The sequence below is a fragment of the Cyprinodon tularosa genome, unplaced genomic scaffold, assembly GCF_016077235.1.
Source record: "Cyprinodon tularosa strain WSP-4 unplaced genomic scaffold, ASM1607723v1 ctg849, whole genome shotgun sequence".
NCBI classification, from domain to species: Eukaryota; Metazoa; Chordata; class Actinopteri; order Cyprinodontiformes; family Cyprinodontidae; genus Cyprinodon; species Cyprinodon tularosa.
The window spans coordinates 233,221-259,782 of NW_024039617.1; the positions used below are offsets into that span (position 1 = coordinate 233,221).

Genomic DNA, 26,562 nt, shown 5'->3' on the forward strand with positions numbered 1-26,562 from the left:
CAGATTCCACCTCAACTGGCTCCTCTCGATGTGGAGGAGCAGCGGCTCTACTCTGAGTCCTCCCTGGATGACTGAGCTCCTCCCCCTGTCTCTAAGTGAGAGCCCAGGCACACATTTCAGCCGCTTGGATCCGGAATCTCCTTCTTTCGGTCATGACCCAAAGCTCATGACCATAGATGAGAGGAGGAACGTAGATGGAGCGGTAAATCCAGAGCTTTGCTTTTTGGCTCAGCTCTCTCTTCACCACAACAGACCAGTATATCGCACGCTTCACAACAGACGTCGCACCAATCCGCCTATCCATCTCCATCTTCCCCTCACGCCTTAAACATTCGGAGGCACTGATCCTCATCCGGCTGCAGTGAAGCTGCAGATCAGGCTCTGAATAGAACCATCATCTGGAACAGCACAGACCAGATCCTGAAGCCACCAGAACGGATCCCCTCAATCCAATCTCTGGTTCAGGAGTAAAACTAAAAAATGTAAACTTATTTAAATTCAACGTGTTTGCCTTTAAACTGAGCAGAAAAATGACATAATCTGCCAGAGGAAGGAAGATTTTAAAGGGAAATAGCTGCTGTAGATTCAATGCACTTTAAATCTAAACATAAATCATCTTATTCCATCTGCAAATTCCCTTTCCTGTCCGCTTAAATCTAGTTTTTTTTTTTTACGTCTGTTTCAAGGAAAAAATGTCAGATTGAATTTTTGCAGGAGCCAGTTTCCCAGCAGCACCGCCCCCTGCTGGCCGCGTTTGCAGCTGCACCTCTTGCTGTATTTCCACAGCGAGTCATCGCTCCTGTTTCAGTGACGATCTTTGTTGGCACTGCTGTCTGTTCTGCATCTCTCCTCTGTGGCGAACAGGTAAGTCCTGGAAACACAGAAAAAACAACAAATAACCAAAACTAACTAAATATCAGATCTAAGGATCATTTATTAAAGTCTGTTGGACCGAACTGGACAAGATTTAATGAAAGAGGCGCGGAGAAGAGCTGCTGTCTAACTGTTTTCCCTCTGTTAGCAGCTAGCTAGCTGATGCTAACCTGCTAACAGCTGCTAGCCTCTTTCTTTCCTGCCTGTAAACAAACTAACTGCTTTTCTGTGATCATTGACGGTTGAACCGATTCTCAGAATCTGCTTCAACATTTAAAGAGTAAAACTGGTTAAAATAATCTTTAAATATCAGAGAAAATGATTCTGAGCTGAAATTCCTCTCTAATCATCTACTGGGTGAAAAATGTTGCCAAGAATCTGATTATAAAAGCAGCTTTTCGATTATTAACCTTTAATCCTATTTTATAACTTTAAGCATTTTAATGATCAACTGGAGAAGAAACAGAAAGTTTGAGAGTTTCTTCTTTTCCAGCTTAAAGTCTGTAAACATCAGTTTCCAGCTGATCCTCCTCCTCTGACTGACTGGTTTTACCGCCTGATTATCAGAAAAGAAGTCTGAAAATGAAGGGAGGCTCGTCTGTCAACAAGGGACATTTGTACAGGAGATCCGGAACCAAACATCAGGAACTAAACATCAGGAACCGAACATCAGGAACTAAACATCAGGAACCGAACATCAGGAACTAAACATCCTGAACTAAACATCCGGAACCGAACATCAGGAACCGAACATCAGGAACCAAACATCAGGAACCGAACATCAGGAACCAAACATCAGGAACCGAACATCAGGAACCAAACATCAGGAACCGAACATCAGGAACCGAACATCCGGAACCGAACATCAGGAACCGAACATCCGGAACCGAACATCATGAACCAAACATCAGGAACCGAACATCAGGAACTAAACATCTGGAACCAAACATCAGGAACCGAACATCAGGAACCAAACATCAGGAACCGAACATCAGGAACCGAACAACCAGGAACCGAACATCAGGAACCGAACATCCGGAACCGAACATCAGGAACCGAACATCCGGAACCGAACATCATGAACCAAACATCAGGAACCGAACATCAGGAACTAAACATCTGGAACCAAACATCAGGAACCGAACATCAGGAACCAAACATCAGGAACCGAACATCAGGAACCGAACAACCAGGAACCGAACATCAGGAACCGAACATCCGGAACCGAACATCAGGAACCGAACATCCGGAACCGAACATCATGAACCAAACATCAGGAACCGAACATCAGGAACCAAACATCTGGAACCAAACATCCGGAACCGAACATCCGGAACCGAACATCAGGAACTGAACATCAGGAACTAAACATCAGGAACCGAACATCAGGAACCAAACATCAGGAACCGAACATCAGGAACCGAACAACCAGGAACCGAACATCAGGAACCGAACATCAGGAACTGAACATCAGGAACTAAACATCAGGAACCGAACATCAGGAACCAAACATCAGGAACCGAACATCAGGAACCGAACAACCAGGAACCGAACATCAGGAACCGAACATCAGGAACTGAACATCAGGAACTAAACATCAGGAACCGAACATCAGGAACCAAACATCCGGAACCGAACATCCGGAACCGAACATCAGGAACCAAACATCAGGAACTAAACATCAGGAACCGAACATCAGGAACCAAACATCAGGAACCGAACATCAGGAACCGAACAACCAGGAACCGAACATCAGGAACCGAACATCCGGAACCGAACATCAGGAACCGAACATCCGGAACCGAACATCATGAACCAAACATCAGGAACCGAACATCAGGAACTAAACATCTGGAACCAAACATCAGGAACCGAACATCAGGAACCAAACATCAGGAACCGAACATCAGGAACCGAACAACCAGGAACCGAACATCAGGAACCGAACATCCGGAACCGAACATCAGGAACCGAACATCCGGAACCGAACATCATGAACCAAACATCAGGAACCGAACATCAGGAACCAAACATCTGGAACCAAACATCCGGAACCGAACATCCGGAACCGAACATCAGGAACTGAACATCAGGAACTAAACATCAGGAACCGAACATCAGGAACCAAACATCAGGAACCGAACATCAGGAACCGAACAACCAGGAACCGAACATCAGGAACCGAACATCAGGAACTGAACATCAGGAACTAAACATCAGGAACCGAACATCAGGAACCAAACATCAGGAACCGAACATCAGGAACCGAACAACCAGGAACCGAACATCAGGAACCGAACATCAGGAACTGAACATCAGGAACTAAACATCAGGAACCGAACATCAGGAACCAAACATCCGGAACCGAACATCCGGAACCGAACATCAGGAACCAAACATCAGGAACTAAACATCAGGAACCGAACATCAGGAACCAAACATCAGGAACCGAACATCAGGAACCGAACAACCAGGAACCGAACATCAGGAACCGAACATCCGGAACCGAACATCAGGAACCGAACATCCGGAACCGATCATCATGAACCAAACATCAGGAACCGAACATCAGGAACTAAACATCTGGAACCAAACATCCGGAACCGAACATCCGGAACCGAACATCAGGAACCGAACATCAGGAACTAAACATCAGGAACCGAACATCAGGAACCAAACATCAGGAACCGAACATCAGGAACTAAACATCAGGAACCGAACATCAGGAACCGAACATCAGGAACCGAACATCAGGAACCGAACATCAGGAACCGAACATCAGGAACCGAACATCAGGAACTAAACATCAGGAACCGAACATCAGGAACCAAACATCAGGAACCGAACATCAGGAACTAAACATCAGGAACCGAACATCAGGAACCGAACATCAGGAACCGAACATCAGGAACCGAACATCAGGAACCGAACATCAGGAACCGAACATCAGGAACCGAACATCAGGAACCGAACATCCGGAACCGAACATCAGGAACCAAACATCAGGAACCGAACATCAGGAACTAAACATCTGGAACCAAACATCCGATGAAGCGTTTTTAAACCTGAAACAGCTGATCAAAGTTCAGAGTTGGAAAGAAAATGGTAACTTTGAGTCTTTGCTGCTGAACGACCAAATAAGGATTAAAAAGATCAAACTTTTTGACTCATGGCAGCTTAGAATGGCCCCTAAGACAGAGTGCTGGAGCACGGTGGTGGCAGGGTCATGATCTGTGCTACAGCTCCATAACAAAAAAGCGAACCTCTAGTCGTTATGCAGACTTTCATGTTGTTTTATTCTGTGCATTTTTAACCGTTTTGTTGTTGTCTGCGTCCCAGCGAGCCGGAGCCGCTCCGCCTTCTCCTGGTTCTGAGCGGCGATGAGGAGAGATGAGACGCTGCAATCCTAGAGGCCGCCATGAGCATGAAGAGCTTAGCAGGAGCCTTAGGGGAATCCCTGGGCTCTAGCCTGACGGTGCGTATGAGCGGCGGATGGAGCGCTCTCCCCCTCAAACACGGACCCTCGCTTCGTCTCGGCTCCATTTTCCAAACCATGGTTCCGACGGGTTACGGCAAACTGCAGGAGGATCGATTAGCCATGGTTGACCTGGGAGGAAAAGGCGACGCCAGCTCGCTTCAGAACGGCTACAGACAGGAAGCGCCTCACGCTGACGGCAGGCGCATCCTGGAGCGCACCTCCCGGTCCTCCCTGACTCTGACCGACTGTGGAGACGGGGGCTGCTCCGAGGCGGAGCCCATGCTGGCGGAGTGGAGGCTGTCCGGGGAGGACGCCAGCGACGAGCAGGAAGAGGATGAGCAGGAAGCAGCGGGGCCCGGGGCGTCAAACATGCCCAAAGAGTCGCCGCTGGCCATGACTCTGCAGATCGTGGTGCCTTTCCTCCTGGCTGGCTTTGGGACGGTGTCGGCCGGAATGGTGCTGGATATTGTTCAGGTAAACCAGACGCACGGTTTAAAACGTCTCTCTGAAAAGTGCGGCTTGCTTTTATCCTCGCTGACCCCTCAAAGAGCGGCTGATGTCGATTCGATTCTCAGTGTAAACGCCGCACGGCGTGGACAAGGAATCCTGCATGTGTGGGGATGGCCTAGTCAAAGTCCAGAGCAAAATCTGATAAGGATTGACCTATGGGGGGAATTTGTTCCATTATTGTTGCAAAGAAAACTTTTTGTAAAGAAAAAATGGAGGAACTTAAATCCAGAAGCAAAACTTTGAGTCTGAGAAAAAAACATTTTATTTTCTCATAAATTTTTTAATATATTATTTGATCAAACTTGATTTTTTTCAGAATCTTTATTACAGATAATATATTTATAGATAATATATTTTTCTTTTTCAGACAGTTTAACAAATTGCCTTCTTTTCAAATTGTGTTTAAAGATCATTTAAAGTTCGCTGTTGACCAATAAAGTCGCCGCTAACGTTCAGCAAACCAACAGGAATAAAGAGAAAAATGATGAGAAAATGTTTTCAAATACATGGAAAAAAAATCATATTCTGTAAAAAAAAAAAAAACATAAATTTTAAACTAAAAACAAACTTTTCTTCAGTAAGAAATTTATCAAAGTTTCATTTCTGGATATTTTTTTATTTTTTTTTAGATCTCCATTTATGTTTTTGCGCTAATAATGGCACAAAATTCTCCCCATAATCAATAATCCGATCACATCAGCACAGAATAAAAGCAGAGATCCACATCTCCATCTTTAAGATAGGCTTTTATTTTGAAATTCACAGAGAGAATCGGATGATTCCCGATCAGATCGATGATGTCGCATCGATCTGATCTTTGATCAACTAATACTGTTTTATTTTTTAATTTTTCTGCTCTATAAATTAAATGTAGTTTTTATTTATTTCTGCTGATGTTTCAGTGAAGATCAACCAGGATTCAGGTTTTCCAGGTGAATGAAGATATTTTCAGGTTTATTTATTGCATCCATGTTTGTTTCTTCTTCAGTTTGTTTTAAATTTTAGTTTCTCTCATTTATAAAACCCAACAGTTAAAAAAAAAAGCAGAAAGTTTTTAAGCTGTTCTTCTTAACTTTGGCTGAAAATGATGCAGAAACCAGTTTATGTCGTTAAATTTGCATTAATTCTATTTTTTTTCCGTTAATTAAACGTCTATGAAAGAATAAAACGTTAACCATGAAAGTCAAAGGGAGGAAATGAATGGCTGATTAAATGGACCAATCAGACGATATTAAGCAAAGTATCAGCCGGCCCATTTTTATCAGGCTGGAGAGGAGGGGCCCCAGGCCCCTGGCCCCTGCTGGCATCAGTGCGGGCCAGCAGAGCTGATAAACATTAAAACCAGGAGGAACCAAGGCTTCCGCTGGTTTATCGCTGCTTTTGTTAATATAATGTGAGTTTAGTGAGCAGGCGGAGCGTCGCTCAGATCGTCAAACACGCCGCCGTCCGTTATCTATGTTGACTCGGCCCCCGGCGACCGGCTCTTATCTGACGGGTGCTGAATGTCAGAGCGGGACGAGGTCAGATGTTTGACTCTTTGTTTTTCCCCGCAGCACTGGGATGCCTTCACCAAGATCACTGAGATCTTCATCCTGGTTCCTGCTCTGCTGGGCCTGAAGGGGAACCTGGAGATGACGCTGGCCTCCAGGCTCTCCACCGCCGTAAGTTTCCCACAGCGGCTTCCTTTGATTATCCAGTAAAAAGCTGCAGTCAGAGGGAGGCGGATGGATCATGGCTGCTGGGAAAGCAGAGCTTTTAAAACAGAGGGACAGGAAGACAGAGTTCACTTTTTCACCATTACTTGTGCTCCACCTCTAGTCGCATTCTTCCCACAATCAGGACATCAGTGATGTTTGACCAAAGACTGCGTCTGAATTTAAGTTCCGCCATTTTGAATCTGTGTTCCATCGCCTCCAGACGAAAAAGGAGTGGACTCAAAATTTCCCACAATGCACCTGGTGATCATCTGTGGTCACTAGGAGAGCAGATATATCCCACAATGCTTTGCAAGGACAGCTCTCCTCCTAAACACACAGTCTACTGTCTATATGCCGTATAGCTATGTTCTATAGATAGTATGTTTATATAGCATGTAACTATAGATCTAGAATATCTAGATTCTGTATTTATATCCTGTAGGCAGCAGTTCAGGGTTAACTGTAACCCTGCTGCTGCTCAGGAGTCAACTTTGATGCTTTTAATGTGGAAATTTTTAAATAGAAATTCAGAAAAAAAAACATTTTAAATTCAAATTTGGAAAAAACAAAACCGTCCAAAATAATCTGATGCATTCTGAATAAAAAATGTTTTCTGTTTTCTACGATTTTTATTTGATTTATTAATTTTCCTTTCATGTTTTTGTCCATTTTTATTTTAAAGCAATTTTTTTTCTAGATTTTTTTTTATTTCCAAATTGTATTTTTTATAAATTTTTTCAGCTTTAATGATTAATTTGTTTGAAGTTACGTTTTATAGATCTAACTGTTTTCACTTCAAACGCTCCTTCCTGACCAGAAACCACAAATCTATCAATCTGAGAAACAAAATTGAGAAAGAATTTAAAAAAAAGGAAAAAATAAAATTTTAAATGAGGAAATATTTATTTTGAAAATAAATAAAACAAATCTGAGAAAGCAGCAAAGTTCCTCTAAAAACACTTTTTTGAATTAAATTATTTTCTCGATTGTGTTTTTTTCAGATTTCAGGGCCTAAAAGTTTTATTGTTTCTTAGCTTGAACCAAAATGCACCAGAATTCGCTCCATATTAACCGATCTGATGTAAAACGATGAGCTCTGACAGCCGCTGCTAGCAGCTCTGTGACTCGTGGATGTTTTTGTCGTCCAGGTGAACGTTGGGAAGATGGACTCGCCCATCGAGAAGTGGAATCTGATCATCGGGAATCTGGCGCTGAAGCAGGTAATTATCCACACGCTGCTGCTTCAGGTTTATTCTGCTAATAACTTTACAGCAACCTGCTTCCATCTGTTCTGATAGACGTTGGTTTGAACTTTTTATTTTCTTTATTTTTAAAGAATAAAATCTGAAAAGTGTGGCATGCTTTTGTTTTCTTCCCTCCTGAATCCGTTAAGCTCGTCCTGCTTGTAGCCTGGATGGATGTTTGACGTCGTCGTTTTGCTTCATTTATCTTCTCGCGTTCTTCGACCAGCTGCCATCTTGGTTTTAACGAAGCTACCCCGGCAGCATGACACTGCCGCCACCTTGTCTCACCATAGAGACAGTTTGCTTAGCGGCGATGAGGAGTTTTAGATTTTGGTCTGAGGTTTCCTCCTCTGTTTGAATTTTGTTTGTTCTAGAAGTTGTTTCTAACTTGGGGAATTTTTTTTCCGAACCTATCGATGCACCGATCAATCAGCCGGCCGACCGATCCGCCTCGATTCCCTTCATTTCAGCCGATATTTAGGCGTGAAGCCAATCTTATCCTACGTTCTGGAACTCGGCCTGTTGGTGCTCTAAACGTTTCATCTATAATAGATTAGGAGTTTAAGATAAAAATCCATTCAGTCATATTCTGCTATATTTTACTAGACAATATTGGGATTTAAATTCTTAATAATTGATCTTAAATGTGTAAATATTTACAGGTAAACATCCATTTTATTGTTTTATTTTTAACCCTTAAACTCCAGAAAATTAAAGTTAGATTCCTACTGATCAAAATCTCACTCCTGGATGAACTGTAATAATATATTTTCTTAATTAGATTTTAGCAGCAGAAACTGAATTTCAGAAAGTAAAAAAATTTCTAGAAAGAATTAGTTTTATATAGAAATGTTTATACATTTTAAGTGGCCATTTTGACGTTTATCAGCTTGATTGAAAATGTGTTTAAGATCCATGAAATCCATTTCTTCATAATCAAAATAATACAAATGCTGACCAGAAATATTAGGAAATTGTTTGAAATTGGAAAAAATGTTTTCTCCAGATATCAGGAATACATATTCAGTAAAACTAGTACATATCAAAATGGCTTGCCATATCCTGTTACTGTGAAAATATTCCGGGATTATTTCTGAATGGTGGATTAATGGATCTATTTAGGTGAAATCTTCTGTCAGCAGATGAAGAATCTATATTTCTAATCTATAGAACCTGTTCATCGTCTCATGGGTTCCTCCTCAGGTTGATTCTTTACTCAGTAAATAGTTTCTGTTTGCAGCCGCGCCTCAGATCTTATCATCCATCAATAAATGGAGGTTATTAGCGGCTATCAGGCCTCAGATTGCACCAGAAATAACAATAGAATGATATTAATGAAGGAAAAAACTTCTATGAAGGCAAAAACTACTGATAATCTTTGTAAAGTTAAACTAAAATGATTGAGCTTAAATACTGAGGTGTGCTTATAAAAAAAAGTAGAATATGAAAAGATGCTGCAAAGCGACATGAGGTCACGTTTTATTCTTACAATAAATACACGATAAATAGCGAAGATCCGATAAAACTCATATCAGATTTTATTGGCCGGCTTCTAAAATCTTTTTTCATGCTGATATAAACAAACACATCTTTTTCTCATGACTTTTCTTCCCTTTTTTTGTAATATTACTTCATCAAGACTTTTCTAACATTCTACATTATAAAATAAGTCCTAAAAGTGGATTAATTCTAATGCGAGATCAATATCGGTAATGTTCTATTGTCTAAGCTGGAATATCGCTGACGTATTGGAAATGAAAAGTTATGTTAGGACACCCCTAACAATAAATATTTAATATCATCATTATCTTTTTTTTATATATATATATTTTTACAACACTAGTGGTTCGTTTTATGGACAGTAAGCTGGGTGAGAGAGGGGGAGAGTGATGCGGTAAAGGACCGCCGGCTGGATTCCAACCCTGGTCGCCCGCGTTGAGGACTAAGGGTCATTGCGCTAACCGCTGCGCCACCACAGCACGCCATCCTTTCTGGCTTCCATCTTCATGGCTTAGAACATCATCTTTCTTTACAGCCAAAATGCTTTCTGCTCATTTTAAAGGGATTTAGCTGCAACATTAAAGATATTTTTTGAAGGTTATTTATGTCACTTATCAATTTTCTTTCATTAAGGAGAAAATAAACATAATTATAATAATAATAAAAAATGTATCATTATTTTTTAATATAAAAGAATATTTTTTTTAATATTTAAACCAGGATTTCCCCTTTTAAGCCTAATTGCTCCAGAAGGCAAATCAAATGTTTCATTAATTTATATTATTATAATAAATTATTTAAATCATGGAAGTCACAGATTTGAATGGTTGTTATTTTTCAAATGATTTTCTTTATTTTTTCACATTAACTGATGTTTCTGTTCTAATCGTCGCGGTTAGAGTAATGACATCATCAGCTGGGATGTAATGTGGCGTGGACGCCATGCTGCCGTATTCTACCTGCCTGAGCTGTTTTCTCCTGTCCTGAGCGGCCATTAGCGGCGTGGCTAATCATCCACCTCAGCGCCGCTAAACACACAGGCTGATGCGTCACTGCAGGACGGCGGCTTGTTTGTTTGCCTGGTTGTGCAACAGCAGCACAAACGATCCTGGGACGCTGCGCCCTGCGCTGCAGAAAGAGGTCAGCTGTGTTTTGATTAATGCTCGCGTGTTTTTCCGCCCCCAGGTCCAGGCCACCGTGGTGGGATTCCTGGCAGCCGTAGCGGCCGTAGTGCTGGGTTGGATCCCAGAGGGGAAGTTCCAGATGAGCCATGCGGTCCTGCTGTGCTCCAGCAGCGTGGCCACGGCCTTCATAGCCTCCATGCTGCAGGGTAAACACCGCCTGCACAAACTGTTTTATTTTTATTTTAATAAGTCGAGGAAATCTATCCTCCAGCAGCACGCCCATCCTGTAACATCTGCTTTTTATAAATCTAGTTAGAATTAAATTGCTCAGATTACAGTTTTTTTTTTAAATAGTTTATAATTTAGTATTTTTTATCATCTATATTTTTCATTTTTTTATTTAATTTTTCATTGTGTGTTTCTTTAGTGAAAGAACAGATAAAGCCATAAATAGAGCTCAGTTGGATCCAGTAAATTCTGCTGCCGTCTTGCTTTGCTTCAATGTGCTGACAGCAGCTTCCTCCTCCTCCTTCAGGTATCATCATGGTCGGGGTAATTGTGGGTTCGAAAAAGACCGGCATCAATCCCGACAACGTGGCCACGCCCATCGCGGCCAGCTTTGGTGACCTCATAACCCTGGCCATCCTGGCCTGGATAAGCCAGGGCCTCTACAGCTGTCTGGGTATGTAGCTAAGTGCTGCGTTCGCCAGCCGTTCACAGCCACAGAATATTCACCCTGCTCGTTTAGCCGTGCCGCTCGTTAGCTCACCATTTAGTTCAGACATATTATGCAACGTCTCTGGTTTTAACTGAACCTCCCTGAAGGAGACAATATGGCAAACCAGGTTTTTAGCATCTAGAGGGGATTTTAATAGTGACTTTAAATACAGATATTTTAGGAAACCGGGTGAAGAAAGGATAAGTTTGGAGAGTTGCTTTGTTGTGCAGTCGGATCACGCTCGGTGTAAACTCTGTTACATCAACTGATGTTTATTTGCCGAGTGTGAATGAGGTTTTTCCAAACAGGTTTCACTTCTAGTAAGAGGCTTTTAGCTGCATCTCTATACATATTTAATCATCACAAACAATCGCGTCAGTGTTGGCAGCCATAGTACTTCCTGGTTCCTTAGCCAATCGCATCAGGGTTGGTCAGTGTTGGCAGCCATAGTACTTCCTGGTTCCTTAGCCAATCGCATCAGGGTTGGTCAGTGTTAGCAGCCATAGTACTTCCTGGTTCCTTAGCCAATCAGATAAGGGTTGGTCAGTGTTGGCAGCCATAGTACTTCCTGGTTCCTTAGCCAATCGCATCAGGGTTGGTCAGTGTTGGCAGCCATAGTACTTCCTGGTTCCTTAGCCAATCGCATCAGGGTTGGTCAGTGTTGGCAGCCATAGTACTTCCTGGTTCCTTAGCCAATCGCATCAGGGTTGGTCAGTGTTAGCAGCCATAGTACTTCCTGGTTCCTTAGCCAATCACATCAGGGTTGGTCAGTGTTGGCAGCCATAGTACTTCCTGGTTCCTTAGCCAATCACATCAGGGTTGGTCAGTGTTAGCAGCCATAGTACTTCCTGGTTCCTTAGCCAATCAGATAAGGGTTGGTCAGTGTTGGCAGCCATAGTACTTCCTGGTTCCTTAGCCAATCGCATCAGGGTTGGTCAGTGTTAGCAGCCATAGTACTTCCTGGTTCCTTAGCCAATCACATCAGGGTTGGTCAGTGTTGGCAGCCATAGTACTTCCTGGTTCCTTAGCCAATCACATCAGGGTTGGTCAGTGTTGGCAGCCATAGTACTTCCTGGTTCCTTAGCCAATCAGATAAGGGTTGGTCAGTGTTAGCAGCCATAGTACTTCCTGGTTCCTTAACCAATCACATCAGGGTTGGTCAGTGTTAGCAGCCATAGTACTTCCTGGTTCCTTAGCCAATCACATCAGGGTTGGTCAGTGTTAGCAGCCATAGTACTTCCTGGTTCCTTAGCCAATTACATCAGGGTTGGTCAGTGTTAGCAGCCATAGTACTTCCTGGTTCCTTAGCCAATCAGATCAGGGTTGGTCAGTGTTGGCAGCCATAGTACTTCCTGGTTCCTTAGCCAATCAGATAAGGGTTGGTCAGTGTTGGCAGCAATAGTACTTCCTGGTTCCTTAGCCAATCGCATCAGGGTTGGTCAGTGTTGGCAGCCATAGTACTTCCTGGTTCCTTAGCCAATCAGATAAGGGTTGGTCAGTGTTGGCAGCCATAGTACTTCCTGGTTCCTTAGCAACACATCAGGGTTGGTCAGTGTTGGCAGCCATAGTACTTCCTGGTTCCTTAGCCAATCAGATAAGGGTTGGTCAGTGTTGGCAGCAATAGTACTTCCTGGTTCCTTAGCCAATCACATCAGGGTTGGTCAGTGTTGGCAGCCATAGTACTTCCTGGTTCCTTAGCCAATCAGATAAGGGTTGGTCAGTGTTGGCAGCAATAGTACTTCCTGGTTCCTTAGCCAATCAGATAAGGGTTGGTCAGTGTTGGCAGCCATAGTACTTCCTGGTTCCTTAGCCAATCAGATAAGGGTTGGTCAGTGTTGGCAGCAATAGTACTTCCTGGTTCCTTAGCCAATCAGATAAGGGTTGGTCAGTGTTGGCAGCCATAGTACTTCCTGGTTCCTTAGCCAATCAGATAAGGGTTGGTCAGTGTTGGCAGCAATAGTACTTCCTGGTTCCTTAGCCAATCAGATAAGGGTTGGTCAGTGTTGGCAGCCATAGTACTTCCTGGTTCCTTAGCAACACAAATCAAATGAACATTTTGCCAAATAAGAATGAAAGAATCTCCATCAGATCCAGTGGTGCTTCACACACGGCTATGCAGAGAGAGGGCCGCTGCTGACCTTCTGTGGCAAACAGTCATGGTTGAAGCTCTTCTGGATATCTGTGCATCCAGCGGTCATCTCCATGAATGCTGGAGACGGTTTGGAGCAGTGGCCCCCGCCCCTGATGGCTGCTTTCCTGGAGCCTTTAGATGCGTCTCTGTTTTAAAACATCCGACTCCAACATGAGCTGATTAGCATAGCTTTGCTGCTAATGAAGCGGTTTAATTCAGATGTTGGGAAAGCAGCAGATGTAAATGATCCGGATCAACATTCCTCCAGGACTGAACTTTGAGGCTGCTGGCCTGAAGGCTGAGAGAAGCTGGACACTTTCTCATTGGCTTGTTTCACATTTAGCTTTTAATAACGTTAATATTGTCACAGTAAACTGAATTTAGTGTTTTTAAATATCTGTAAGCCATAGTTATCATTCAAAGAAATGATTTATAGATCTAATCCTGTAGCCTGCTAGTGGAACGCTGGCGCCCCCTAGTGGTTGCTCACACTATGACGTTTTTATGCTGTTTGCACTGATTATTATTATTATTGTTCATTTTAATGGGGATGAATGTGTTCACTGTGAGCGTTCAGGCGAGGCAGCAGGAGGTATTGCTGCTTCAGAGAACCATTCATGTGGAAAGCAGAACTCAAAGTTATTTCTAATAAATTAGTTTTTGTTACTGAATGTTTTGCTTTTTGCTCTTTAATTGGAGAATAATTTATAACTAAGAATGACTTGAAAAGGTTCTTCTACCTTTGGGGCCGTTTATTGGCTTTTATTGTGTAACAGGAGGTGAGCAGGAGGCTGCTTTCATGAGCCGATATGTGATTTTTATCTCCTTCACAGACTCTCATCCCTACGTGTCTTCTTTGGTGTGCGCCGCCTTCATGTCTCTGACTCCTCTGTGGATGGTCATTTCCTCCAAGCACCCTGCCAGCCGCACGCTGCTGTACTCCGGCTGGGAGCCGGTCATCACCGCCATGGTCATCAGCAGGTGGGTTTCTGCAGAGACATGAACCTGAAGGGCTGTTTGACCCCTGGAGCCTCCTCACATCCAGCCTTTGGTTCCTGGTTGGTTCTCAGCTAACAGAGCAGCTCTAAGGACCCCATCTACTAAAGTCTGCATGTATGAAAACCAGGAACCTCATCTACTACCCAGGTGCATCTTAAAATGGGGAAAACATGCTGATCATCAGATCAGGCAAAATAGTGGGAGGACAACATGCAAATATCAGTTATCCAGCGGGTTGGAGGCACAGTTCCTTCATCTACATTGAACACCTATCAATGACTCTTATGTAACTACAGGTAAAAGCCAGTAAATTAGAATATTTTGAAAAACTTGATTTATTTCAGTAATTGCATTCAAAAGGTGTAACTTGTGCATTATATTTATTCATTGCACAGAGACTGATGCATTCAAATGTTTATTTCATTTAATTTTGATGATTTGAAGCGGCAACAAATGAAAATCCAAAATTATTATCCTGTGAGGAGAAACCAGGAAACAATCCTTTCATTTCAACATCAACTTCCTTTGTTCTTGTTTATTTGCCTTATTTCAAGTTAATGATTTTAAAGCCTTATAAAACGACAACCTATATTACTTCACTGGATTCACTGGATTATTAAACAAAGGAAGCATCAGACTTAAAACTGTTTTTTTCCTATTGAATGGTTTTCCTTTGCCTGTGATGTTAAAGTTTAAAGATCTAATCCAGAGACGTTGTGTGTTTCAGTATCGGAGGCCTCATTCTGGATAAAACGTTGTCTAACCCCTCCATGGCCGGCATCGTGGTTTACACCCCAGTGGTCAGCGGTGAGTCCCGGCCGCTCTGAGCCATCGCCGCTAACGCCTCTCTGAACCATCGCCGCTAACGCCGCTCTGAACCATCGCCGCTAACGCCGCTCTGAGCCATCGCCGCTAACGCCGCTCTGAGCCATCGCCGCTAACGCCGCTCTGAGCCATCGCCGCTAACGCCGCTCTGAGCCATCGCCGCTAACGCCGCTCTGAGCCATCGCCGCTAACGCCTCTCTGAACCATCGCCGCTAACGCCGCTCTGAGCCATCGCCGCTAACGCCGCTCTGAGCTACAGGCTGCTACAGCTGCACCGCTTCCATCGTTTCTGCTAACGAGGCCAATTTATACTGGAAAGGAGCAAATCTATGAATTATTTTATTTTATTGTTTATCTTTTAACTCTTCACTATTATGTCATTCTTAGACATTTTTCTAAGGTCCATTTTTGGCTAAAATAGAATAAATTTTCTATAAAATGAATTAATGATTTTTCTGCAGCTGAAATAAAGTAAAATTATTGGTCTTATTCTGTTCAAAGGCCTTTATTGCAGAAATACTAAAAATAGGATTTAAATATCAACTTTAGTTCTTTTAATTTACCAGTTTGTTTTTTCTATATTAACATTAACTTTACAATTATAAAATAGTTTGTTTTTTTCCGAACAGAATGTGGAAGTCGGTTTTACCAGAGATGAAGCTGAGAGCAGGAAGCTCTTTGGTCAAAATATAATAAAAATAACCATAAACCACCTTAATGTGTTAATTAGTGGATTTAAAGCGCGACTGAAGCCTCGTTTTTCTGCCTGTTTGGATCATTAAGCCGACCTGCTGATCATCGGTTAGTGAAAATGATCTGGAGGAGCATTAATCCCTGGAAAACCCAGACTAAGCTCTGAATTACTGCCTCCATCTAATCTGAATAATCCCTCCGTTTACCGTAATGTCAGGAATAAACGTCCACATCAGTTCAGAACTTCTCAGCGCTGGTTCTGCTGGAAACCAGAGCAGAGGAGAAGTTTCCATCCAGCCTCCTCCTCTAAACTCTGTTTCTAAATGAGCTTCAGGTTTTCCTTCCAATCAGGAGGACAGAAGCAGCTCATATCGGGGAAGTTCTGATGTTTTACTTCTACACTTTTTCCTTCCACTCAACTTTCCTTGTGTTTTTAATCAGAAAGTTTAAATTATTCTGAAACTGTGAGCAGAACAAAGGTAACAGAAAGACTTCTAGTCAAAGCTCCGCCTCCTTTCCGTCAGTAAGGCGCTTCATGTCTGCTGACTCCTCCTCTCACCGCGTCAGAACCGCATAAACCTGCAGATGAATCATTTCACCGTTCTTTGAGTCTGACTGATGGAGCGTCGTGTTGCAGGTATCGGTGGAAACCTGGTGGCCATTCAGTCCAGCAGGATCTCCACCCACCTGCATTTCCACTGTGCTCCAGGAGAGGTCCCCGACGAGGCCAAGGGCTGCTACTTCCCCTGCCGTACCTTCTGCGGCTCAGGTCAGTACTGAGGTCATGTGACCAGGAAGTGGAGAGGCAGGGTCCATCTACATGTCTGACATCATTCCTCAGCTAAAGAAAAACTATCGTGTTGCTGAACCCTGACTCCTCCCCTTTAAAAAACTGATCAGCCATGAGTCACAATGGCTGCCTTTCAATAACACAGATCTGCAGAAACTAGAGCGGAGAACCCAGAGACTGAAGCCTGAGAAAAAAACTGCTTTATTATCATCATTTATTTTAACACTTTAAAGTCGAACTGAAATCATATTTAAATATCAAATCATTCTGGCTTAAACATGTTTATAAATGTTCTGTTGATCAGACCATACTGTCCATATTTCACACACACACGTTCCCACCTCCACCTGCCCCCCCGTTCCTTACCTTCTTCCATATGGCGGCATGTTGGCGCCTCAGATGTCGCTGAGATTCGTTTTGTTCTTTCCCGCCATTTTGAAGCCGCAGACCTTTGAGGGCGTCCTTCCTCCACTGTTCTCCTTCGTTGGGACTACGGGTGCCTTTCAGGGACAAACAGGAAACAACATGTAATCTATGAAGCTCAAGAAACGCTTATATTAATAATTACAAAATAATTATAAACAATGACATTTTTAATGTCCGTTCGTCAACGGCTCGTTAATTTCGTCTGGTCTTAGTTTCATTAATGAAAAACAATCTTTTTATTTTCGTCATATTTTTATTTTCTGGAAACAGTTTTTGTGCGTCATCGTCACGGGAAAAAGGGGCGTTAACAAAATATTCATCATTATATGTCCGTCATCGTCCTGGTTGACGAAATTAACATTTTGGAAATGCAACAGTTGGAAGAGTCGCTTCCCTACGACTTTAAAAAAGTTAAAGCGATTCGTTTAATTTAAGACAAATTAGAGATTAATGATGAAAATTAATCCAATTATTCTAAAGATTTGATTCAGAAATGATTTTTGATTCAAAAACCAGCTACTTATAAAAAGTAACTAGTTCTAGTTACTAGTTACTAAAAAGTAACTGAGTTAGTAACTCAGCAGTTCCTGACGGTTTTTTAGCCACATTAACTCTGCTGTTACTTTTTAATCTTAAGTGTTTTGGAAAAGTTTTAAAATCAACTATCGGTTAAATTATAGAACATAAAACGTTTTAATTAGTGAATTAATTAATTAATTGATCAAAAGGTTTAAACACCTGAAAACATTGAAAACTAATTGTCTCCATTTTGGTGTCGTTTGACTCAACAGTTCCAATAAATGATGCAGAACTTAATATTATTGCACTTTGACAGTCGTTTATAAAACTGATATTAAGCTGCAAATAAAGCTTTTCAAGCAATTTAACAAAAATAAAATGTATAAACTTTGCAGTAGAATTAAACAAGCGGTTAATTCTACTGAGAAAATATCCCAGCAGGATTGAATGATCCCAGAAAACAAAAACCAGGCAAATGAAATCATCGTAGCTCTGAAAAGTAAAGAACATGTTGATTAAAGGAGCTGAAATCATTGCAGCTTCTAATAATAAAGTCTTTATTCCTGCAGGTAACGAAACATTCAGGCCTCTGGAGGAAAGCTGGTAATCAATCTGCTGCATCGCCTCAACGATCTACTTCAGATTTTAGAGTAGATTGTAGTTTATTTTATGCCGATCTATAGTTTGAATGAGGGATGCAGAAACTTTCTATTAAACCAAAGTGGGACAAACTGAGAATAATCTGACAGGCAGCGTTTGTTCAGCAGCCGTGGCTGAAAATCCTGCTAATGGGAAACATGGCCGCTCCCTCCATCTGCTCGTCATTCTTCTTCTTTGCTTCCATTTGTTACTAAATGTTAAAGTTGGAAAAATCAGGAACTTTTTTATTGTTTAAATAGAGGCCGTCTCTAAGAATCAGACTAAAAATATCAGCAGAGAATATCAGGAAGTGGGTTAAAATAATCGGTATCGACGTTGGCCTTAAAAACCCTGCATCAGTCGATCTCTGAGGGAAATGATCTGAAGAACGGATTAAAAAATACAAATATTTGTGTTATTGATCTTATAGGTTCATTTATTTAATGATTTAAGAGCAAAAATTATTTTAGAATTTATAATGCTGTTTAGTCGATTAATTTAACGATGCATTTAAATGGAGTCCCGCTGTTGATATTTTTCTGTGGTCCATAAAGTTATGGCGGCGGCGGCTGGACGGCTCTGCCGTGTTCCGCCTCCGGCGAGCTTTAACCATCCTTCTCTTCCTCGGCCAGGAGCCAATCATCGCTCGGCGCAGGTGCTGCTGCTCCTGGCGATCCCCGGCCACCTGATCTTCCTCTGCACCATCCACCTGATGAAGAGCGGCCACACCACCCTCACCCCCATCTTCATGTCCGTCTACCTGGCTGCCGCTCTGCTGCAGGTGAGCTCATTAAGTGTCTTTAGTTTCTTTCAGAAATGTTGGGATCCTGAACCTAAATGGTTGCTAACCGATCTGAAGGGATTTCTCTTCTTTTAGTTTTCTCTAATTCAGCCAATTAACGACGAATGAGTTCCTTTCCTTCCCCTGATCTGCTGCAGGTTACCAGGAGTCTGCTGGACCCCTGACTCTAAATGCTGATCAGGCTGCAGAATAGAGCTGCGTTCAGGATCGAGCTGCGTTCAGAATAGAGCTGCGTTCAGAATAGAGCTGCGTTCAGGATCGAGCTGCGTTCAGGATAGAGCTGCGTTCGGAATAGAGTTACGTTCAGGATCGAGCTGCGTTCAGAATAGAGCTGCGTTCAGAATAGAGCTGCGTTCAGGATCGAGCTGCGTTCAGGATCGAGCTGCGTTCAGGATAGAGCTGCGTTCGGAATAGAGTTACGTTCAGGATCGAGCTGCGTTCAGAATAGAGCTGCGTTCAGAATAGAGGTGCGTTCAGGATAGAGGTGCGTTCAGGATAGAGGTGCGTTCAGGATAGAGGTGCGTTCAGGATAGAGGTGCGTTCAGGATAGAGGTGCGTTCAGGATAGAGGTGCATTCTGGATAGAGGTGCATTCAGGATAGAGGTGCGTTCAGAATAGAGCTGCGTTCAGAATAGAGCTGCGTTCAGGATCGAGCTGCGTTCAGGATCGAGCTGCGTTCAGAATAGAGTTACGTTCAGGATCGAGCTGCGTTCAGAATAGAGCTGCGTTCAGAATAGAGGTGCGTTCAGGATAGAGGTGCGTTCAGGATAGAGGTGCGTTCAGGGTAGAGGTGCGTTCAGGGTAGAGGTGCGTTCAGGATAGAGGTGCGTTCAGGATAGAGGTGCGTTCAGGATAGAGGTGCGTTCAGGATAGAGGTGCGTTCAGGATAGAGGTGCGTTCAGGATAGAGGTGCGTTCAGGGTAGAGGTGCGTTCAGGATAGAGCTGCGTTCAGGGTAGAGGTGCGTTCAGGATAGAGGTGCGTTCAGGATAGAGGTGCGTTCAGGGTAGAGGTGCGTTCAGAATAGAGCTGCGTTCAGAATAGAGCTGCGTTCAGGATCGAGCTGCGTTCAGGATCGAGCTGCGTTCAGAATAGAGTTACGTTCAGGATCGAGCTGCGTTCAGAATAGAGCTGCGTTCAGAATAGAGGTGCGTTCAGGATAGAGGTGCGTTCAGGGTAGAGGTGCGTTCAGGGTAGAGGTGCGTTCAGGATAGAGGTGCGTTCAGGATAGAGGTGCGTTCAGGATAGAGGTGCGTTCAGGATAGAGGTGCGTTCAGGATAGAGGTGCGTTCAGGATAGAGGTGCGTTCAGGGTAGAGGTGCGTTCAGGATAGAGGTGCGTTCAGGATAGAGGTGCATTCAGGATAGAGGTGCGTTCAGGATAGAGGTGCGTTCAGAATAGAGCTGCGTTCAGAATAGAGGTGCGTTCAGGATAGAGGTGCGTTCAGGATAGAGGTGCGTTCAGGATAGAGGTGCGTTCAGGATAGAGGTGCGTTCAGGATAGAGGTGCGTTCAGGATAGAGGTGCGTTCAGGATAGAGGTGCGTTCAGGGTAGAGGTGCGTTCAGGATAGAGCTGCGTTCAGAATAGAGGTGCGTTCAGGATAGAGGTGCGTTCAGGGTAGAGGTGCGTTCAGGATAGAGGTGCGTTCAGGATCGAGCTGCGTTCAGGATAGAGGTGCGTTCAGGATAGAGGTGCGTTCAGGATAGAGGTGCGTTCAGGATAGAGGTGCATTCTGGATAGAGGTGCGTTCAGGATAGAGGTGCGTTCAGGATAGAGGTGCATTCTGGATAGAGGTGCATTCAGGATAGAGGTGCGTTAAGGATAGAGGTGCGTTAAGGATAGAGGTGCGTTAAGGATAGAGGTGCGTTCAGGGTAGAGCTACGTTCAGGGTAGAGCTACGTTCAGGGTAGAGGTGCGTTCAGGGTAGAGGTGCGTTCAGGGTAGAGCTGCGTTCAGGGTAGAGGTGCGTTCAGGGTAGAGGTGCGTTCAGGGTAGAGGTGCGTTCAGGGTAGAGCTGCGTTCAGGGTAGAGGTGCGTTCAGGGTAGAGGTGCGTTCAGGGTAGAGGTGCGTTCAGGGTAGAGGTGCGTTCAGGGTAGAGCTGCGTTCAGGGTAGAGCTGCGTTCAGGGTAGAGCTGCGTTCAGGGTAGAGCTGCGTTCAGGATAGAGGTGCGTTCAGGATAGAGCTGCGTTCAGGGTAGAGCTGCGTTCAGGGTAGAGCTGCGTTCAGGGTAGAGCTGCGTTCAGGGTAGAGGTGCGTTCAGGATAGAGGTGCGTTCAGGGTAGAGCTGCGTTCAGGGTAGAGCTGCGTTCAGGGTAGAGCTGCGTTCAGGGTAGAGCTGCGTTCAGGGTAGAGCTGCGTTCAGGGTAGAGCTGCGTTCAGGGTAGAGGTGCGTTCAGGATAGAGGTGCGTTCAGGGTAGAGCTGCGTTCAGGGTAGAGCTGCGTTCAGGGTAGAGGTGCGTTCAGGATAGAGGTGCGTTCAGGGTAGAGCTGCGTTCAGGGTAGAGGTGCGTTCAGGGTAGAGCTGCGTTCAGGGTAGAGCTGCGTTCAGGGTAGAGCTGCGTTCAGGGTAGAGGTGCGTTCAGGGTAGAGGTGCGTTCAGGGTAGAGGTGCGTTCAGGATAGAGGTGCGTTCAGGGTAGAGGTGCGTTCAGGGTAGAGGTGCGTTCAGGATAGAGGTGCGTTCAGAATAGAGCTGCGTTCAGGGTAGAGCTGCGTTCAGGGTAGAGCTGCGTTCAGGGTAGAGCTGCGTTCAGGGTAGAGCTGCGTTCAGGGTAGAGCTGCGTTCAGGGTAGAGGTGCGTTCAGGGTAGAGGTGCGTTCAGGATAGAGGTGCGTTCAGGGTAGAGGTGCGTTCAGGATAGAGGTGCGTTCAGGATAGAGGTGCGTTCAGGATAGAGGTGCGTTCAGGATAGAGGTGCGTTCAGGATAGAGGTGCGTTCAGGATAGAGGTGCGTTCAGGATAGAGGTGCGTTCAGGATAGAGGTGCGTTCAGGATAGAGGTGCGTTCAGGGTAGAGGTGCGTTCAGGGTAGAGGTGCGTTCAGGATAGAGGTGCGTTCAGGATAGAGGTGCGTTCAGGATAGAGGTGCGTTCAGGATAGAGGTGCGTTCAGGATCGAGGTGCGTTCAGGATAGAGGTGCGTTCAGGGTAGAGCTGCGTTCAGGGTAGAGCTGCGTTCAGGGTAGAGCTGCGTTCAGGATAGAGCTGCGTTCAGAATAGAGGTGCGTTCAGGATAGAGGTGCGTTCAGGGTAGAGGTGCGTTCAGGATAGAGGTGCGTTCAGGGTAGAGGTGCGTTCAGGGTAGAGGTGCGTTCAGGGTAGAGGTGCGTTCAGGGTAGAGGTGCGTTAAGGGTAGAGGTGCGTTCAGGGTAGAGGTGCGTTAAGGGTAGAGGTGCGTTCAGGATAGAGGTGCGTTCAGAATAGAGCTGCGTTCAGGATCGAGCTGCGTTCAGGGTAGAGGTGCGTTCAGGATAGAGCTGCGTTCAGGGTAGAGCTGCGTTCAGGGTAGAGCTGCGTTCAGGGTAGAGGTGCGTTCAGGATAGAGGTGCGTTCAGGGTAGAGGTGCGTTCAGGGTAGAGCTACGTTCAGGGTAGAGGTGCGTTCAGGGTAGAGGTGCGTTCAGGGTAGAGGTGCGTTCAGGGTAGAGGTGCGTTCAGGGTAGAGCTGCGTTCAGGGTAGAGCTGCGTTCAGGGTAGAGCTGCGTTCAGGATCGAGCTGCGTTCAGGATCGAGCTGCGTTCAGGATAGAGGTGCGTTCAGGATAGAGGTGCGTTCAGGGTAGAGCTGCGTTCAGGATAGAGGTGCGTTCAGGGTAGAGGTGCGTTCAGGGTAGAGGTGCGTTCAGGGTAGAGGTGCGTTCAGGGTAGAGGTGCGTTCAGGGTAGAGCTGCGTTCAGGGTAGAGCTGCGTTCAGGATCGAGCTGCGTTCAGGATCGAGCTGCGTTCAGGGTAGAGGTGCGTTCAGGGTAGAGGTGCGTTCAGGATAGAGCTGCGTTCAGGATCGAGCTGCGTTCAGGGTAGAGGTGCGTTCAGGGTAGAGGTGCGTTCAGGGTAGAGCTGCGTTCAGGGTAGAGGTGCGTTCAGAGTAGAGGTGCGTTCAGGGTAGAGGTGCGTTCAGGGTAGAGCTGCGTTCAGGGTAGAGCTGCGTTCAGGGTAGAGCTGCGTTCAGGGTAGAGCTGCGTTCAGAATAGAGCTGCGTTCAGAATAGAGCTGCGTTCAGGGTAGAGCCGCGTTCAGGGTAGAGCCGCGTTCAGAGTAGAGCCGCGTTCAGAGTAGAGCCGCGTTCAGGATAGAGCCGCGTTCAGGATAGAGCCGCGTTCAGAGTAGAGCCGCGTTCAGGATAGAGCCGCGTTCAGGATCGAGCTGCGTTCAGGATCGAGCTGCGTTCAGGATCGAGGTGCGTTCAGAATAGAGCTGCGTTCAGGATCGAGGTGCGTTCAGAATAGAGCTGCGTTCAGGGTAGAGGTGCGTTCAGGGTAGAGGTGCGTTCAGGGTAGAGGCGCGTTCAGGGTAGAGGCGCGTTCAGGGTAGAGGTGCTTTCAGGGTAGAGGTGCGTTCAGGGTAGAGGTGCGTTCAGGGTAGAGGTGCGTTCAGGATAGAGGTGCGTTCAGAATAGAGCTGCGTTCAGAATAGAGCTGCGTTCAGAATAGAGCTGCGTTCAGGGTAGAGCTGCGTTCAGGGTAGAGCTGCGTTCAGGGTAGAGCTGCGTTCAGGGTAGAGCTGCGTTCAGGATAGAGCTGCGTTCAGGATCGAGCTGCGTTCAGGATCGAGCTGCGTTCAGGATCGAGGTGCGTTCAGGATCGAGGTGCGTTCAGAATAGAGCTGCGTTCAGGATCGAGGTGCGTTCAGAATAGAGCTGCGTTCAGGGTAGAGGTGCGTTCAGGGTAGAGGTGCGTTCAGGGTAGAGGTGCGTTCAGGGTAGAGGTGCTTTCAGGGTAGAGGTGCGTTCAGAGTAGAGCTGCGTTCAGGATAGAGCTGCGTTCAGGATAGAGCTGCGTTCAGAGTAGAGCTGCGTTCAGGATAGAGCTGCGTTCAGGATCGAGCTGCGTTCAGGATCGAGCTGCGTTCAGGATCGAGGTGCGTTCAGAATAGAGCTGCGTTCAGGATCGAGGTGCGTTCAGAATAGAGCTGCGTTCAGGGTAGAGGTGCGTTCAGGGTAGAGGTGCGTTCAGGGTAGAGGTGCGTTCAGGGTAGAGGTGCGTTCAGGGTAGAGTTGCTTTCAGGGTAGAGGTGCGTTCAGGGTAGAGGTGCGTTCAGGGTAGAGGTGCGTTCAGGATAGAGGTGCGTTCAGAATAGAGCTGCGTTCAGAATAGAGCTGCGTTCAGAATAGAGCTGCGTTCAGGGTAGAGCTGCGTTCAGGGTAGAGCTGCGTTCAGGGTAGAGCTGCGTTCAGGGTAGAGCTGCGTTCAGGATAGAGCTGCGTTCAGGTCCACCATTGGTGCTGGAGCATCTGCAGACTGAAAGAGAACGTTTGACTGTGCAGCCTTTAGAAAAAAACTAAACTATTATCGATCAGTTTCCTTCCTCACATCCAGGAGCTGATTCTGCTTCAGACAAACAGGATTAGGATTAGGATTAGCCTGTTTCTAGATTGATCTAAAGCAGAGGCCAGTTTTAGAGCTATGGGGGGAATTTGTTCCATTAATGTCTGAAGCAAAGAACACCGTTTGTAAATGGAATGAAAATAAAAATGGAGTCCAGAAAAAAAAACATCTTCATTACTTCAAAACTGATCTGTTCACCGTTCACTAAAAATAGGAACAGATTGAAGGAACGCCGTTTATGCACGCCCCAAACCCCCCCACCCCCCAATCGCCCCCACGCCAATATAATGGAAGAACGTTCCCTCCATACTGATGTCATCCTGTTTGGACTTTATGGCCGCCAGTCCGCCGCCCCTTTGCTTCTTCTGATGGTTTCTCCATGTTGGGAGGCGACATTACTGGAATTCAACACGTCTGATTTTCTGCCGACCTTAAGATTCCTGATGGGGAGGGGGTCGTTAGAAGATGATCGCCCCTGGTTACCCCCATATGCTCCACCCTGCAGGACGCACCATGAGGCTAGAACTCGCCACGATCCAAAAAACTCTCACACGACCAGAACACGACAGGAAAATTGACCTGAAAAAGGCAGAAACTAGTAAAGCGTACGCCGCCTTACAGGTCGCGTTCACTTGACCTCTGGGGGGCAGGCTTTCCTATGAGTGAGGAACAAAGTCACATTTTTATTAGTCTGTTGGACGTTAGCGAGTTTTTACATATGTTAGCGAGTATTAGCATGTTTTAGTGAGTATTAGCATGTTTTAGCGAGTATTAGCATGTTTTAGCGAGTATTAACATGTTTTAGTGAGTATTAGCATGTTTTAGTGAGTATTAGCATGTTTTAGCGAGTATTAGCATGTTTTAGCGAGTATTAGCATGTTTTAGCGAATGTTGAATTGGGCTTGAAATGAAGAGAATGAGATCTCAAAAAAACGTGAAAAGAATGCGTTTAGTAAAATTTAAGACATGAATAATAGATCAATTATAAAAAATCTTTAAAAAATCCAAAAAGTTTAATAGATAAAATAAAAATCTGAGGAAACGGCAATAACTCTTAAAGCCTTTTTTTTATGAAGAAGTTTTTTAAAGTTTCAGTTCTTTGCAGCAATAATGGAAGCAGATGGCCTCCATATTGGCCAGGGACAGTAATGCTTCCTGTCTGCATCATTACGCTCCAGGCTTCCTCCATTTCTCTTTCCTTCCTCCTCTTTGGGCCTAAAGTCGTGAATGATGTTATTTCCATGTGGATCAGCGAGGTTCTGACTCGGTGTGTGAAGCTGACGGCGCTCCGCCTCTCTTCCTCTGTTCCCAGGTGCTGCTGCTGCTCTGCATAGCAGACTGGATGGTTCATTCCATGTGGCGCAGCGGCAAAGACCCCGACAGCTTCTCCATCCCTTACCTGACCGCTCTGGGGGACCTGCTGGGAACCGCCCTGCTGGCGCTCAGCTTCTACTTCCTGTGGCTCATCGGGGACCGCGACAGCGACGTGGGGGACTGAGCGGGAGGGCGGCGGCCGGATGGACGGCGGCGCTTTGCTTCTGATGATTCAGAACTGAGTTCAGCCTTATTTTCTAATTAGCTTCAGTCTCCGAATAAAAACTGGACTTTATTGTTTACCTTTGCAGCCTTTTCTACCAAAGGGGTTTCACTTTACAAACTTTCTTCTCGTGGAGGTTGGACACGAAAAAAACGTTTTTCTGCCATTTGCTTCCATCGGCAGGTTGAACCTGGATGAGCAGCAAACCTTAAAGCAGGAACCAGGAACTGAACCAAACCCAGAATAGAATCCAGGAACCCAGAACTGAACCAAACCCAGAATAGAATCCAGGAACCCAGAACTGAACCAAACCCAGAATAGAATCCAGGAACCCAGAACTGAACCAAACCCAGAATAGAATCCAGGAACCCAGAACTGAACCAAACCCAGAATAGAATCCAGGAACACAGAACCAAACCAGAACCAAATGGGTCGGCCTGTTTCCCCTCAAACATCTTAACATCAGTTAAAACCTGAAAGATTTCTTTTATTTCTTATTGGGTCGGTTCCTGCGGC

The 26,562-nt window shown here is 45.1% G+C and overlaps 1 protein-coding gene across 1 annotated transcript; it reads left to right on the forward strand.

Moving 5' to 3' along the window:
- Positions 1–795: 795 nt before the first annotated feature.
- Positions 796–26,367, forward strand: slc41a2b (solute carrier family 41 member 2b). The gene is made up of 11 exons (XM_038272935.1): positions 796–864; positions 4,213–4,825; positions 6,415–6,522; positions 7,707–7,778; positions 10,488–10,632; positions 10,962–11,108; positions 14,109–14,256; positions 15,002–15,081; positions 16,430–16,561; positions 18,799–18,947; positions 25,822–26,367. The coding sequence occupies exons 2-11, from the start codon at positions 4,292–4,294 to the stop codon at positions 26,005–26,007; spliced, it is 1,701 nt and encodes a 566-aa protein (XP_038128863.1). The 5' UTR covers positions 796–864; positions 4,213–4,291; the 3' UTR covers positions 26,008–26,367.
- The last annotated feature ends 195 nt before the right edge of the window (positions 26,368–26,562 follow it).